Source organism: Camellia sinensis, chromosome 8 (assembly GCF_055761805.1).
Source record: "Camellia sinensis isolate YWXY chromosome 8, ASM5576180v1, whole genome shotgun sequence".
In the NCBI taxonomy this organism is placed as follows: Eukaryota; Viridiplantae; Streptophyta; class Magnoliopsida; order Ericales; family Theaceae; genus Camellia; species Camellia sinensis.
In genome coordinates, this window is record NC_138968.1 from 21,602,898 (window position 1) to 21,620,230 (window position 17,333).

Sequence of the window (17,333 nt, forward strand, 5' to 3'; positions counted from 1 at the left end):
GTGGCTTGGAAGATTCCAAAACATAGTGAAAAAACTTTGAAAAATCCAAAAGAGTCTGCAACATCCTAGAATGTTGTTGAGAAGCCTACCATATACTACTTTATTATAAAGAATCTTAGAAGGTAGTAAAAGGACAGTTGTCCTAAATATTTAACCCTTGGATCAAAATGATCATAGCTATCTATTGAGGAGATGGATGATCATATAAGGAGAGAGACCTCATTTGTAAGGATCATCTAAGAGGAGATCCAAGAAAGTTATAGAGTGAGAATCAGAGAGAGTGCCAAGAGTGAGCACTTGTGAGGGTGAGAGCCTTATAAAACTTTGTAAACTATTATACTTGTACAATGAATACATTTTTCCACATATACTTTGTGTGTGTTTTAGTGTGGTTGAGTGGAAAATGCTGGTTGATGAACATCTAAAATGGCATGATTGGCTTGACAAATCAAAGGTCATGCCATGTTGTTGTTTTGCTTCCAGCAACATGGCTTGTACATGAATTAGACAAATCTCACTATTAAGAGATTGCTATAGTTTTGCATAAACATGTCTCCCTTATATGGAAGCTCAATCTAGGGTAAAATTTGGACTATACAATTTGGGCACTATTAAATTCATAATGTAAGAGTTAAATTGAAATAACAGCAAACATGTGCAAAATAAATAGATGTAGTATTAATTTTTTACCACAGGTAAAACCATGATATCTAAATTGAAATCAACAACAAAAAATGCCGTAAAAGAAAAAGAACAAATAAAACTAACCTTGGGTTGCGGATAGAAAGTTAGAGCTTGAGGTATGTAATTGTGCTGGTCACTGCTGGTGAAGTGAAGCTTAATCAAACACACAAATTGGTGCCAAAGAGATAAGTGAGAGAGAGCTAAGCCGAATGAACAGGAGAAATAGCTGTTGTGGATGCTCTTACCGTCGGTTTATTCTGGCTCACAAAGTAAAAATTAGAGCAAAAAGTATGTTTGGTACATAATATTTTAAAATTTTATTTTAAAAACAAGTAAAATGTGAGTTATGGGAGGTGATTGTCGATGGTTAGAAATATTAACCCAAGATGGTTGTTGGCAATGGGAGGTATTACCGAAAGTGATTGTCTATTTATTATTACAGTAATGTTACATCCACACAATTTCTTTGTGATGTCCCAAAATATTTTTTTTTGAAACATCATAAGAAATTAAATAACAAAATAACTTATTAAAATTGAAATTTTAATATCTTAATAGGAAAATTTCAATTATCACACAACCAAAAGTTTAACTACACTAAATTAAGGTGGTGTTTGGGAAGGATTGTAGTTGGGTTTTTCTCATTTTTTCTATTAAAAGACAAAAATTTTGCAAAACCAAAAAAAACACATCCAAACAAAATATCACATTCAACCCTATAATCATTTCACTTTTTTTCTCACAGACATCACATCTAACCACAAAAAAACTCAACTATCTTCCCAAACACAAAAAAAAATTTCTTCAATAATATCCTACATTTAAAAAAACCTACATAAAAACCCACTTCCCAAACGCCATCTAAAATAAAAATAAAAATAAAGGTTCAAATACAATATTAAGCAACATTATAACATCTTAAATCATTAATACATAAAATAGTAAGATTTTATTGTGCTAAAGTCATGGCTTCAAGTCAGCCAAGGCTCTATATTAGCAGCGGTTCCAATTTCAGCTTCCACTTCTTCCTCATCAGAATCTGACATAAAATGCTAAGGTAACAAAACATATGTTATGAGTTTTGCAACACGGTAAGAAAACACAACAAACCTATTATTTTTTTAATTAAGAGAAAATAACAAAATTAATAAAATAACAATATAACAATCATTAAAATAATTTTAACAATTTTAATAGTTTAGGTGACACTCAAAATATCACCAAAGAGATTTTCTTACTAACCACTAAGTCATGGCCACAGTTAATTTGAAAACCCCCTGGTCAAATATTCAAGTGTTACTAAGTATGCCCACACTCAGAGTTATATACCCAAGCTGTGACATCCATATTCTGCCCGAAGGGAACGGTCTGCCAGGGATACGGAACCTCCCTGCGCTGCACATCCACCTTTATCCCAAAACTAAATACCAATAAGGGTTCAAATAAGTCTCATGCCATCTTAGGATTTTATAAAAAACTAGGGTTCACCTTGAACTACCGGCATTAACCAACCCTCAATCGTTAATTTTGTACATGCCGTTAATCATTTTAGTTAGTTTTAATGTTAATCACAAATAATTATAAATTTCAATCACCATTAGTGTTATACCATTTCATTAAAATTTCTAACATAAAATATTACACATATGTTATGCAATAATCAATTAATGTACAAAATTATAATAAACAGTTACATTAAACCATTGTATGAAATTATAATTTTAGATACTTAAAAGTGAACTATAACCACACACATGCATGGACTACTAATTTACAGGATTTAATTAATTGGACCAGCACAATATTTACTTTTAGTCCTAATAAATAATTGAAGTAATAATCCTGGTTTTGTCTCGATCTGTCCAGAAAATTTCAGAGCATACTTTTTGTAATTAAAATTATAAATAAATTATTTACAATTCTAAAATTCATGGAATTACATGGAATATTCAACAAACATGTTATGGTCATTTTCTAGAAAGAAATTCCCAAAAATAAGTTATAAATAAATCGGTAAAATTTCAAGAAATTCCATGACACAGATTCGTCACATTTTTTAAAAATAATTCCACATTTAAATTTATAAATCAATTCCATAATATAAAAAATTATTATGAAACTAGACTTTTCAAATTTTATTTTTTATTTAGAAATTACCAAATTTGATTTAATATTGGATTTTTAATGATTTTTCAAACATGCAATAAAATCTGTCTACAGTTTTAAATTTAATTAAAATTTTATATAAATTCATACAAAATTAAAATAATTGTTACAAAAATTTCTAGATCAACTAAACATCATTCTTAGGCCCCGTTTGGGGACATACTTTTTTAGCTAATTAGTCAAAAAGTTACTAAATTAGCCAAAAAATCAACAACTCATACCAAAAAGTCAAAGATTCTCTTTTCTCTCTACTTTTTGCACATCTTTTAGTAATTAGCCAAAAAGTCATCCCAAACATACAAGTTTTTTTTACCTACCTTTTTAGCCAAATAGCCAAAAAATTACTAAATTAACCTGTTCCCAAACGAGGCCTTAACAACTTTTTAAAAGAAAGCATAGATTTTTTTTTTCTTCTTTTCTCTGATCAGAGAAGCATGCAAGCATATGTGTACGTATATATAGGAGTTCATCATCTGACTTAGGAATGACAATAGGGGTTAATGGAGTGGATATTAATTTCCCATTCCCATTCTCTTATAATAAATTTTCCCCATTCCCCATTTCCCATTCCCCATGGGTACCACCCTCCCCATATCCTAATGGGTTTGGATTTTCCCCAACCCACTTTAATCCCCATTTTTATTTTATTTTTATTTTTTATATTTAATGTTAACAATCACTTTTTTTTTTATTTATTTAAGGTTCACAACGAAAGCTAAATATGCCTTAAATCTTTTTTCTTTATTTTTTAATATATTTAATGTTAACAATTTTTTTTTTTTTTAAGGTTCACAACAAAAGCTAAATATACCTTCAATTTTTTTTCTCTTTTTTTTAATATATTTAATGTTAATTTTTTTTAAAGGTTCACAACAAAAGTTAAATATACCTTAAATCTTTTTTTTCTTTTTTAATATATTTAATGTTAACAACTTTTTTTTTTTTTTTTTTTTTTTTTTTTTTTTTTTTTTTTTTTTAAGGTTCACAACAAAAGTTAAATATACCTTCAATCTTTTTTCTTTCTTTTTTAATATATTTAATGTTAACAATTTTTTTTTTTTAAAGGTTCACAACAAAAGTTAAATATACCTTTAATCTTTTTTAATATATTTAATGCTAACAATTTTTTTTTTTTTTTTTTTAAGGTTTTAGCTAAATATACCTTCAATCTTTTTTCTTTCTTTTTAATATATTTAATGTTAACAACTTATTTTTTTATTTTTTTTAAGGTTCACAAAAAAAACTAAATATACATTCAATCTTATTTTATTTTATTTGGTTCAACAACAAAATCAAATACACATTAATTAATTAATTAAAAAGTTTGTTTTATAATAATCAAATATATAATTTTGAGACAATCAAATAAGTTTTAGTAATTAAAAAAAATGTGGAAGAACGTGGAAGATTAAAAAAAAAATTACAACCATCTCTCTCTCTCTCACTCTCACTCTCTCCCCTACATGTTATAAGAACTTGTTTACAATGTTATAAGAGCCTATTTGAAGAAATAAAATGTGAAAGAACCTGTTTGAAGAAAGTGTTATAAGACCCATATTAAATTGCATCAGGGCATAAATAAGGAATTGTTTGTTGATCTCTTAGCCATAGACATTTTAGAAATTAAACCATCTTTCTCTTAGCAAATTTGAGCCATTCATTTTAATTTATCCAAAATCTAATTATACCTTTTAATAAATCTGAACCATTCATTTTAAGATACCTATGCCTTACCACACCCAATCCATCATCCATCTTCTTCCTTTAGTCCCCACGAATTTTGTTGTTTGTTACTTTTAAAAAATAAAAAATGCTTTTTCAATTAAATTTTTATTAATTTCACAACACCATCACTACTATTCTCACCTTCACTATCACACTACCATCACCATAGCCACTACCATCATCACTACCGCCATCACCCCACCACTATGTCACCATCTCTACTTTCACCTTCGTTCCATCACTACCACCACCAAATAAAAAAAAATATATTTTTAATTTTTTTTATAAAAAATATTTTTCATTAAAAAATATTTTCTATCTAAATAAATGAAGCATAACATTGGGAAACAAGCTGATTTCAGTTAAATCTGTTCATAACTAAGAAAAATTCTTTTATTTAAAAAAAAATATTTAGTAAGACTTTGTATCCCCTTTTTATTTTTTCAGCAAATAAATCTTTGTACCCATCATTTCTAACCAATCACGACTCATGCTTGTTTCGATTCTCTACAATTTCTTTATTTTCAAATACATTCATATATATATATATATATATATATTGTATAAATTGTGTGATAACATGAAACAAATAGATTCATACTCGTTAATTGAAATTTCAAAACAAGCAAACCATTATGAAAATTACAATACATAACAAAATAAAATAACATAGAAAAGTAAACCGAAACCTGCACTAGACAGTATCCTTAATTTTTTTAAATAAATTTAAAAAATTCTAAATATGCATAAAATTTGACAAGAATAATGTGATAATGTTAGTTAATGTGTATTTGATTTTATTCTTGAGCCAAATAAAATAAAATAAGATTGAATGTATATTTAGTTTTGGTTGTGAATCTTAAAAAAAAAAAAAAAAAAAAAAAGGTTGTGAACCTTAAAAAATAAAAAAAAATAAAACAAAAGAAAAAAGATTGAATGTATATTTAGCTTTGGTTGTAAATCTTAAATTTTTTTTTAAAAAATGGTTGTGAACCTTAAAAATAAAAATAATAATAAAAAAAAAGATTGGAGGTATATTTAGTTTTGGTTGTGGATCAAAAAAAAAAAAGAGTTTTTTGTGAACCTGAAAAAAATAAATAAATAAAAGAAAAAAGATTGAATGTATATTTAGTTTTGGTTGTGAATCTTAAAAAAAAAAAAAAATAAATTTTGTAAACCTGAAAAAATAAAAAAATAAATAAAAGAAAAAAGATTGGATGTATATTTAGTTTTGGTTGTGAATCTTAAAACAAAAAAAAAAAAGAGTTTTTTGTGAACCTGAAAAAAAAAAAAATAAATAAAAGAAAAAAGATTGAATGTATATTTAGTTTTGGTTGTGAATCTTAAAAAAAAAAAAATGTTTTTTGTGAACCTGAAAAAAAAAATAAAAGAAAAAAAGATTGAATGTATATTTAGTTTTGGTTGTGAATCTTAAATAAATAGTAAAAAAAAAAGAATTTTTTGTGAACTTGAAAAAATAAATAAATAAATAAAAGAAAAAAATTGAATGTATATTTATCTTTGATTGTGAATCTTAAAAAAAAAAAAAAAAAAAAAAAAAAAAAAAAAACATTTGGGGAAAATAGTGGGTACCAATCCCAACCCATCCTCAGTGGATATTTAAAGAATATCACCTACCCAACCCAATGGATAAGAAAAAAGGGAAAAACTCATATATTTGGGTTGGGTCTCAATGAATACCTACAGAGTAGGATATATTTGGGTTGGATCTCAATGAATACCTACAGAGTAGGTTATCCATTGCCATCCCTAATCTCACTAAGGTTCTCTCTCTCTCATAAGTCCCATCATATCTTCCAATTCCAAGGTATCCAATGAGCATATTTTCGCACTATTACATGCATGCATACAAGTGTCGGGTGATTAATCACCCACATTGTCACCAAATTTTATTTTATTTTTTTTGCATAGGTTTTCTAAAATTAATTAATTCAATTTTTAACTAAAATATTTAATAAAAATAATTATTATGTTAAATCTTTGATAAATTAAATTATAAATAATTAATATTAAATACCTACAAAATTATTATTCCTAACAATGTTTTTATTAGTCATTGGATTGGATTAGTTTAAAACTAACTTATACATTAATATAGACTTTAGATAAAATTAATTTATTATTCGCGTCTTATGATGCAAATTTTTTATTTTTTATTTTTAAAATAATTAAATACAAATTTTTACATTTTTCTTTCCACAATCTCTAAATAAGATGATAAGACAAAATGTAACCAAGGAGAATTTTTAAAAAATATTAAAATATGAGTTAATTTTTCAAATTTTAGCTATCATGTCATTTGGAGAGGTGACGAGACAAAATGTACGGAAGGAAAATTTTGAAAAAATATTAAAATATGAATTAATTTTTTAAATTTTAATTATCATGTCATTTGGAGAATGTAGGAAGAAAAATTATGTAAATAAATTATTTTTCTTACAATTAACATTAATTTGGGTTACTGTTTCTAGAAAAGTTATAATTATATGGGAGGTGTGAAATTAACCGTATCTTTTTCAGGTTTATGGGCAAGTGAGGGTAAATTTATCCTTATTTTTATGGTATGATATATGATATGACGCTCATTGGTCGTAGCGTCTGGCTGTAGCGATTGTAAAGTAAAAACGTAGCAGAGAATCCCTACTGCCGAACTGAAGACAGAGAGTATAGTAGGAAATGTATGTACAACACCAAGCATAAACAGCCTCTAACACGACACGACACCTCACGCGCCTCATCGGATAAAATAGAACCACACAACAACCCCCAAAGCAATCAGACAACAAAAAGCTCTCTCCTCTCTCTCTCTCTCTCTCTCTCTCTCTCTGATCTTTTCTCACCGCCATCACCAAAAAAATGCTGATGGCAGAACCCTCCACCGCCGTCCGATTCTCCTCCACCGCCTCCGCCAGATTCGACTCCTCCACCACCTCCCGCCGCCTTTCTCACTCCACCAGACTCTTCATGCCTTGGTACTACTTCCATTTTCTTTCCCAGGAAAATGTAATGGAAAATGAATAGACCCCAAACTTTATAATCTTAGCTTATTTTACACTCATTCCTCCCGGTATTCACATTTTTAACTTTCTTTTCTCTTTGTTGCACTTTCTCAAGATACAAAAGCAGTGGAAATGATGATTTTCACTTTTATCCTCTAAACTATCACCATTTTTTTTTTATTTTTGCTCATTTCATCGCTAAACTATCAATTTCATCTACTTAGTTCGTACATTTATGATTTCAGTACGCTTTGTTCAATATACAAATCAATGAATTTGATGGAAAACAAATTATTCAAGAACTTGAACAACTTAAATCATAGAATTGTATGATCATGGCAACTTTGCACAAATTGTATGATTCAACTTGTCCAAATTATAACAATTACTTTTTATTCATTGAAGTAGGCTTCATCAATTAGTGATAGGTCCAGTCGTCTCTGAGGGTGTGTTTGGTTCATGGATTTGGAAATAGAAAGGGAAAAGGGTGGTAAAATATAACTACATTTCATGCATCTTTTCCTTTCTGTTTCCAAATCACCTCTCAAATACGTAAACCCAACACAGCCTAATTGGATCACATGAAGGGAAATCAGAAACTTTTGGACTGAATAGACGAGATTAATTTTAGAGGATAAAAGTGAAATTGATGCAAGAGGAAATTGTTTTCACAACTAGCTATATTTAGAAGGAGGAGTTCAAAGAAATTGGTTGAAATTGATTTGCAGGAACAAATTTCAGAGATTAGCGGATGGTTCTTGTATGAGAAGGAACAGTTTTGTCAAGAACAGAGTTAGAGCTTCTGCGGAGGAGCAATCAGGGGCAGCTTCAAGTCCCATAAAACCGAATGCAAAGCCGTCACGGTACCATCCATTTGAGGACATTGTAGAATCAGAATTGATGGAGGCCGGAGATGCCAGACTTACACCGGCAGAAATTACTAGGACCATCATTGAGGTATTGCAAAGTGCAAACATTTGGTTTTCAAGACATAGAATATGATTTTGTGGAAGAATGAATTCTAATTGAACTTACGTTTGTTTGGATAGGTGGGTTTCAAATGTAGAGATACGAGGTTAGAACTTTATGAAAGTATTGGAGAGTTGGCTATTATTATAGATAGATGGCGAAATTAGAGGGTAACAGAGTGAGCAATTAGAGGGTAAGATAGGTGAGTGAGAAGAGAATATGTTATTATGATGTTGGTGCAACTACAATATTTAGTATGAAGGATTTTAAAAAACCACTTTTATATTGGTATTTCAAATTTATCATAATCTCTCGTGATGAAGCTCTCAAATTTAATCTTAAAATTGATAACTAAATTTGAGTTATTCTCCTTGAATAATTAATATCCAAATTCTTTAATTTCAAATAGATAAACCCAAATGCAATCTTAGTTTAATGAAGTTAAACTCATTGAGATAATGTATGAGTGTTTGTTTGGAATAATCATCTAGGAGGATTTATTTTGTTGGCCTTTAGTAGAGGAGGGTTGAAAGGGCTTTAAGTCATGGTAATTGGTTAATATGTGAGGTCATTTGAATGCATGCTTCAATAAATTTAAACCATGGTTATTAAAATTGCAATCCGGATCGTACGATCCTACATTGCTAAAACGATCCAAATTGTTGTAGGATCGATGTTATAATAGGATCACAAGTAGGATCGTGTAGGGTCATACAGGATCGTATAGGATCATAGGTAGGATCGTAGATTTTATGATTTTTCTCCTTATTTTTAATATGTATCATTTTAATTTGTATTTTTATCTCTTTTTTGATAGAAAGTAGGGTCTTACAATCCTCGATTTGATCCACTAGTCTCTCTCACCGATCCTACCTAGGATCACGATTTTAACAACCGTGATTTAAGCAAAAAAGGAAGTGGCACCTGCTCTCTTTAACTCTCTTTAATCTCTAGGAATTAAAATTACTACAACATCCACTCTGCTTAAAACTTTCAAATTGAATAAGCAATTGAAATTTCATGGGAACAATTGAACGGATGAAGTAGGTCTAAATGTTTAACCAGATTTAGTGCTTCCAATTACACTGAAATCACCTGAATCCCAATTTGCAAGGCCATGCTTGTAATGAGATCAGTTTACATATTGCAAGAATTTTTTTTCCCCAAATGTAAATGAGATACAAGGCAAATTTGCAGTTAAAAGGAAAATATTTTTAGCAGATTACTTGCCAAAACACTAAATTTTTTCCATCAGCCTCCTTCTAAAAGGCATCCGGATCAAGCTGTTCAATAATATTTTTCCTCCTGGTTGCTTGCCAATGGATTCATTGTCTTAATTGTAACATACTCCAATAATTACAGCCACATTTTTTTATCAATCCTGTGCCTGGATATGCATATCTGATGTTTCTTCTTCTATCATTTCTTCTTCAGGTAAACAGCAAAGCAACACTAATGTTTACAGGTTTTGTAAATGAAGAAGTTCATGATAACATTTTCTGGCCAGATTTGCCTTATGTGACTGATGAATATGGAAGTAAGTTTGGATATATCAGATCGTTGTTATAATAGTTAGTAATCTTGGTTTGTGGTTGGCAGCTCCACCTATTCTATTGAAGTTTTATATGCTCTGGCTTCTTGTCAGATATTTATTTTCAGGTTAAAAATGATGAAGACATTCTGAAAACCCTAAGTGCTGAGGATAACCTTGTGGTATGTGAATGTAGACTTCTAACAAACTCGCTCATGCAATACTTGCACATATGCATAGTCACAAGCATATTAAGGTGGTGCCTGGATGATGCATTAAGATTTTCCTTGTCCTTTTCCTCCTTTGGCTTTGCTTTGTCCGTTCATGAGTAGTGTTTGTGATATTCTGGGGGTTTCTTACATAGGTTTTGAGTCTGAAGCTAGGCAGATACTGATAAAAGATGGTGGCAGGGGACTTCGTAAAGCTAAGAGTAAAAAGGAAGGAGGGTCTTCATCCGCGAGGAAAAAGAGGGAGCTTAAGAGGTTAGAGCGCACAATTAATTGTGAAGGCCAAAAGGAGAGTGTGGACCTAGTGGGCCAGTGTGCAGGAAGTGGTGAGGGAAAGGGTTTAGTAATTTTGATCCTTGAAGAAGGGACATTTTAGCTTGTGGAGTATTACGTTTTTGGATCTTTTGTTTTTGTTGGTGATATAGTTTCTCTCTCTCTCTCTCTCTCTCTCTCTCTCTTAAAAGGGGTGTACCCTTGCCACCTTCTCTAAATTTTTTATATATCTCAGCTGCTTGAACTCCTCTTCATTGAAATTTTGTCTTATTCAGCTCTAGTTGTTTCCATGTCCCTTTGTCTTGCTCTATGGTTTATTATTCTACTGGAACTTTTCTTTTTGTCAACATTGTACATTTACATAAATTTGTAAAGAATTACATGACTTTTACCATTGTTTCATTTTTATTTATTTCAAATTGTTGAAAGTCATAACTAATGGTGAATCCAATCCAAAGTTGTCGATACCATACCAGTTAATGTACCGTTTTCTTAATTGGTATGGTACATATTGGTACCGATACATTTCATTGTACCATTTCGGATTTATCGTTGTAACTATCATATATTTATGAAAAATATTAAATTCATTTAAAATATAATAATTTGATATATTTTTGTTGCATTGGTGCACATGAGTAGTGCCACACTGGATTATGTCCTTAAATTAACTCTCTGTCAGTTTCATAGATTTATTATTGTATGTATCAAATCGCGCAGCAAAATCACATCACATCCAAAAAGTTGAAAAAATCTCACATTAGAATTGAATATTCTCTCTCCCTTCCAGAGCTTTTTTATGCTCTCAGCCTTCGGTTACTTTGGTCCTTCGTCACATGTTAGATCACTTCCAGAAACTTTCCGGAGAGCACTGGTTGGAAGTATTTTATGGTTTTTATTTGTATCAGACGAAACCAGTCGGGGGCCGGACAAGCCGAAATGCACCGTAATTTCTGAGATGAGCCGGAATAGTCCGGTATTTTCACCAGAACGAAACGGAGCTGTGTATGTAATATATTTTTAGTCAAAACAGTATATCTTGGCCGGTACCCTGGTATGGGACTGACAACCTTGGGTGAATCATAGCTTTACCTTAAAATTTCTTATGACCGTCTTGTTAGTCGCATATATTGTGATAGCTTTCACCTATTACTTGTGTCTATGTTCTATGGACTCACGTACTAGTATCAGGTACGAGTGCATGTCCGAATGTTTTTCCTAAACATAAATCTTACTATATTGGGATATTTATCCAATTGGGTACGGATACAGGGACCAGGTGAGGCAAGAAATATTTTTTTAGTAGCAAATACGAGCATTTTCTTCTTCAAACATTATATAAGTTGAGAATCTAAGTGTCTAAATCAGATAGAAGGGGTCGGACATATTTCCCACACCGTGGTTCTTGTCATATCTGGTGGACATGAGTATCGTGGGGGCAATAGAAGAGTCCATGTAACACTGACTTGGGTGCATTGCATTTGTGCAACCACTAATATATTTATTACAGTTTTATAGTTTTATCCCTTAAATATGTTTTTTGAACACAGTGCTTACTTAGTTTTAAAAACAATGCAGCAAGTCATAATAGGCTTGGATACTGCAGAATTGCTTAGTGAGATGGAATTAGCAGGTTCATCAGAAATTGATTTTGGTATTGAGGAAATTGATGATGAAGATAGTGATGTTGAAGACAATGATGATGATGATGATGATGATGATGATGATGATGAAGATGAAGATGAAGATGAGGATGAGGATGACAATTATGATGGGGTGACTACTCTTTATTTAAGTTTTTCAAGCATGGGACTTGTAGCTCTATGGCCTTGCCCATTTTAGTTTAAATGTTTATTTGTAGGAATGGGTTTCCATTCTTGAAGATGAGGAAGATCAGGAGGATTCTGATGAATCACTTGGGGACTGGGCAAAATTGGAGACCATGCGTTTTTCTCATCCGATGTATTTTGCTAAAAAAATGTCTGAGGTAATTTTTTGCAAGTCTTCAATGCTATGATGAAATCGTAATTTATAGTGTACAAAAATCTAAACATTTTCTTCTCTTTTTTTTTTAACAATTTTGTCTGTCTTCTCTTTCCTCTTTTCTATTTGAATCACCAAATAATAAGTTTACTGGGGCTTCATATTTTTGTTTGAACTTCTTGTTGTTGCTCAGGTTGCATCAGATGATCCTATAGATTTTATGGATCAGCCTCCTGCTGGCCTTGCTGTTCAAGGCCTTCTAAGACCAGCCTTTATTGAAGAACATTCTGTCATACAGAAACATATATCTGAATCCAATGATCAATCTGGTGATAATAACTCGGATCAGATTGAGAGAAGTGTAGAAGACAAAGTAGAAGACATTGGAATCATTAATGGTCACAGACATGGGCCAGGGTCAGCTCAAGATAGCGACATTTGGGCAGAGGAATTGGAGAAGGGTGAAAGCGTTAGAAATGGGACTTCATTCTACAAGCTAGAGATGATTAAGATTCAATTGATTTCAGCACATGGACATCAGGTATATTTTTAGATTTCTTAGTAGCATCTTAAAATAGAGCAGTTGCTTATGAACTTGGTTTTGACATTTGGAGTTTTTTCATTTATCATGCATGACTAGCAGTCAGTTGTGTACTTGAAAATCCTGAAGATTAGTTAGAGCCTCGGAGGTTTCCTACCTCAGTGACGAAAAGTGCAGATTCTAACAAGAAATATCAGAAACCACATTAATTATTCATTTCATGAATGAAGCTTGCTCTTTTTTAGCTTTCTTTAAAAGTCATTCCATCTGATATGACATGTAGTTTGATCAGGATGGAAACATAACCTTTTTTGCACTCTTACTTGTTAGGGTCTAGCTGATGTCTGTCAAAATTTTTGTAAACAAATGAAATCTTGCACCATTATTTGTGGGCACTTTTTTATTGTACTCTATGTCGTCTAGTTGGCTTGAGATGTATACTGTACAACTATGAAAAGGGAAAAGGAAATAAATGACTTAACATAGGTAGACATGTGGGCAAGAAATCTTAAATATATTTAATAATTGTGTTCTATGCTTTTATGTGTTATTATGGTCATGCTAAACTTGGTATGTGAATGGATTTCTAGGGTTAATTACACGAATAGTCCCTATAGTTTGGGGCTTGTGTCCCTGACTTTTTAATTGTGACACATTTGACCCTGAATTTTGAATCTTGTTCCAAACAAGGACAATTGAAAATATCATTAGATTTTTGAGGGTAAAATCGTCAATTTAATAAAATATAAACTAATTTGACAAAAATAAATGTCAAAAAAATATTTTTAATTTTTTAAAAATTATTTTTATCTACCAATGATAAAATTATGTAAAATTAATAAAAATTACATGATTAATTTTTTAAAATTAATTTTACATGATTATCATCTAAACGTATAATAAAAATTAATTTGGTAAAAAAAATAAATAAATGTCTAAAAGATATATCAATTTTACATAATTTTATTTTTAGTGAGTAGAAATAATTTTTAAAACTTCAAAAATATTTGTTTGACATTTATTTTTGTCAAATTAGTTTATATTTTATCAAATTGACAATTTTACCCTTGCAAAATCTAATGATATCTTCAATTGTCTTTATTTGGAACAAGATTTAAAATTCAGGGTCAAATGTGTTACAATTGAAAAGTTAGGAACCAAAGTGACACAAACCCCAAACTATAGGGACTATTTGTGTAATTTGCCCGTAATGCTATGTTGTGGTATGGAAGCATGATTCTTTTTAAACATATTGGCTTGTAACAGTGCACTCTTTAAGTCACCTGATCCCTACAATATGGTCGATGGATCACGAACGGCTTGGTGAATTTAGAACAAAAGCAGATTAAATCAGCGAAATTCAAACGAGTTCAATTTATAATTGATTGCCACGTGTACATATTTTTATAGGGTGAGCCGCATAGAAGTTAAAATTATCAATTGCATCCTGGAAGTTTCGAGCACTTGACCTATCAGAGGCAAGGAGCACTAGCCCACACAGTAACTACCAGTAAACCACCGGACCTTTTGTTTAAGAGTTCTAAGGTATTTTTTATTAATCAACACGCTCTGGAGGAGCTCATACTCTGAAGGTATTTTTACAATGGGCGCTCTTGCTTTCACTCTACGAATCGTTGATTTAAAGAGTACACTATCATTTACTGGAACCATTTTTTTCCCCTTGCTTTCTCAATGGTGATGGTAGGTTTTTCAGTGGGTGGCTCTATGGGTCAATCATTACTGTTGACAACAAAGGAACAAACTTATAAGTTTTATTGGTTCTACTGTTTGCAGACTTTTGTTGAAGTAGAAGATTTTCGTAAAGCCCGACCTGATGCTATTGCACATTCAGCTGCCAAGATTATATCTCGTCTTAAAGCTGGTGGGGAAAAGACCACGCAAGCTCTCAAATCACTCTGTTGGAGATGCAAGGGTATTCAAGCAGAGGTAACACGCTTGACCTTGTGAAATAAGTTTCTGAAATAATTTTTAATGTAGACCAAAAATGTAAGTAGCTTTTGGTTTTGGATTTTGCTAGTGGATGGCATATTTATGTACAATTAGGCTGATGTACCTTTATACTATCTTTAATTTTGTTTGAAAAAATCTTGGACATTGTACAAGAAGCTTTTGAAATCTACTGCTTTGTGAAAATAAAAATGAAACTCAGCTTTCGACATGATTGGATCTTGAGTTAATAATAACCATGCCACATTAGCAGTCATGCATGGCATCTCGACATCTAACTGGAGAGAAAATAGGTTTCAAGGCATGTTAAATTTTTTTATTGTTTTTTGTTCTATATGCTTTTGATTGAGTTTTTGTATATCTAACCCTTGTTGCAACTTTTGACAGGAGGCAACACTTATTGGTGTGGACGCCCTTGGTTTCGACTTGAGAATTTGCTCAGGAACACAAGTACAAACATTGCGGTTTACATTTAACAAACGGGTATCTATCTATCCAGAGCCTCCATTTTTCTTTGAATTCTACATTTTTGTTTACAAGTCGCACTGAGCTCTTCCTAGCCACATCCCTTTCATTTGCATGCTTTAGTGGTTTAGTTTAGATACCTGCTTTTAAAAAAAAGAAATTGAATTTCAAAGCTTATGAGCTCGCCAATAAGTACAGACTACCTCTTGATTTGAAAATATAAAGGGTGTTTAAAGCAACATGGGCACTGACACAGGCCCTATATGCTTGCACTTATATTGTACGAAGCCTTCACACTTGTTGGACAAGTGTCCAACATGTCTAAAACGAAAAAGTAAATTCTCTAAATTTTAATTGTGATGGATGCATGGCTGTCATGCATTACCTGTACCTTTGTACACAGTTCACATACATGAAATTGACTATATACTTCTAATACTACATTCCATTTGTTTGGACGAAAAATATTTTTTGCTTTTTCTGGCGTTTGGTATGATGGAAAATGAAAGTCAACATATTTTTTTTTTTGTTAAATGGAAAACAAGCTCATGGGCAGAAAATGTTTTTTCACTTTTCAAATTTGGAAAATATTTTCTGGACTAAAGTTTTACTAATGCCACCACACAACCACCGCCATCTCCTCCGCCGCCTCACCACCACCACCCCAACGCCCCCACCAACACAACACCACCACCACCGCCCCCACCTCTTCCACCCCACCACCACTAATACAATGACTAGCACATAAGTTTCAAAGTTGCAACGAAATGTAGGAAAATGTTTTTCGCCGAAACAAATGAAGCATTAATGATGGTGAAGGACTACAAGATGCAGTATCCCTATGCCTGAGGTTGATATATTGTTAATACTTGCTTTTGTCCCAACTGAATCGTATTTGCAGGCCTCTTCAGAGTATAGTGCCGAGAGACAACTGAATGATCTACTGTTCCCTAGGACTCATCACAAGCTGCAAAAGAAGAAAGAAGCTCGCCAAACAGAGTTGTGACAATTTTTAGTAGTTCAACATAAATGTTTTGTTGTACCCTCTTGGGCTGAGAAGTGAATATAGCAGGTAGAAATATTCCTTGCTCTTTTCCAGCTTTTGTATTTGATTAATTTAATGCAATTTACAATTTTGAAAATCCATTGCTTCGCCATTATGTCGATAATCTTTTTGGTTGTGTGGCTCGATCTCCTGTTAATACTAGTTTGATATATTTTTTGTCGATAATCTTTTTAAGTGCGCAGAGTGGCTCAATATCTTGCTGTTAATACTAGTTTGATATATTTTTTGAACTGGATCATGTTGAGGAACCTCTTCTGAGGTAGATACTGAAACAAACTACCAAAGATTTGGTCAAATTAAGATTTGGTGGACTGTAAAGGAGAAATAGTACTGCATATATCAAGTACCATGGAGAAACATATGTTTTTTGATGGGAGGAGATAACAAGTGACCACTAAACAACTAATTCCATTAAATAATGATCTAAGCTACTTGAGCTCGCCTTGTGTTGGGCTCATCAAAAGCTTGTTTGAGATTGATTCAGTATGAAAACAAGTTAATTTGAACACATTTTAAAGTTTGTTAATTTTCAAGTCAAAGTTGAACAATCTATTATTTGGCTCAACCTAGTTAAATACACTGTAGAAAATCCAAATTACTCAAGCTCGGGTTGTTATTGGCTCAATTAAAGTTCATTTGAGATCAACTCGAAAGATTAATAAGTAGAGAAATGTTCCATTCCCCCATTTTATTGCCTCCAATCACACCTATAATG

The 17,333-nt window shown here is 31.5% G+C and overlaps 1 protein-coding gene across 1 annotated transcript; it reads left to right on the forward strand.

Moving 5' to 3' along the window:
* The first annotated feature begins 7,294 nt into the window (after window positions 1-7,294).
* Window positions 7,295-16,694, forward strand: LOC114295023 (uncharacterized protein At3g49140). Its single transcript, XM_028239195.2, has 10 exons — window positions 7,295-7,568; window positions 8,324-8,552; window positions 9,999-10,101; window positions 10,210-10,277; window positions 12,174-12,371; window positions 12,457-12,582; window positions 12,772-13,119; window positions 14,914-15,066; window positions 15,475-15,570; window positions 16,454-16,694. The coding sequence occupies exons 1-10, from the start codon at window positions 7,453-7,455 to the stop codon at window positions 16,556-16,558; spliced, it is 1,542 nt and encodes a 513-aa protein (XP_028094996.2). The 5' UTR covers window positions 7,295-7,452; the 3' UTR covers window positions 16,559-16,694.
* Window positions 16,695-17,333: the final 639 nt, after the last annotated feature.

What these genes read in the sequence shown, in the direction of transcription:
- LOC114295023 (XM_028239195.2), top strand. Translation starts at nt 7,453, where the DNA reads ATGCTGATGGCAGAACCCTCCACCGCCGTCCGATTCTCCTCCACCGCC. An exon ending in TGTGACTGATGAATATGGAA is followed by an intron (nt 10,102 to 10,209) that starts GTAAGTTTGGAT and finishes GCTTCTTGTCAG; the next exon opens with ATATTTATTTTCAGGTTAAA. An exon ending in GTGCTGAGGATAACCTTGTG is followed by an intron (nt 10,278 to 12,173) that starts GTATGTGAATGT and finishes AAAACAATGCAG; the next exon opens with CAAGTCATAATAGGCTTGGA.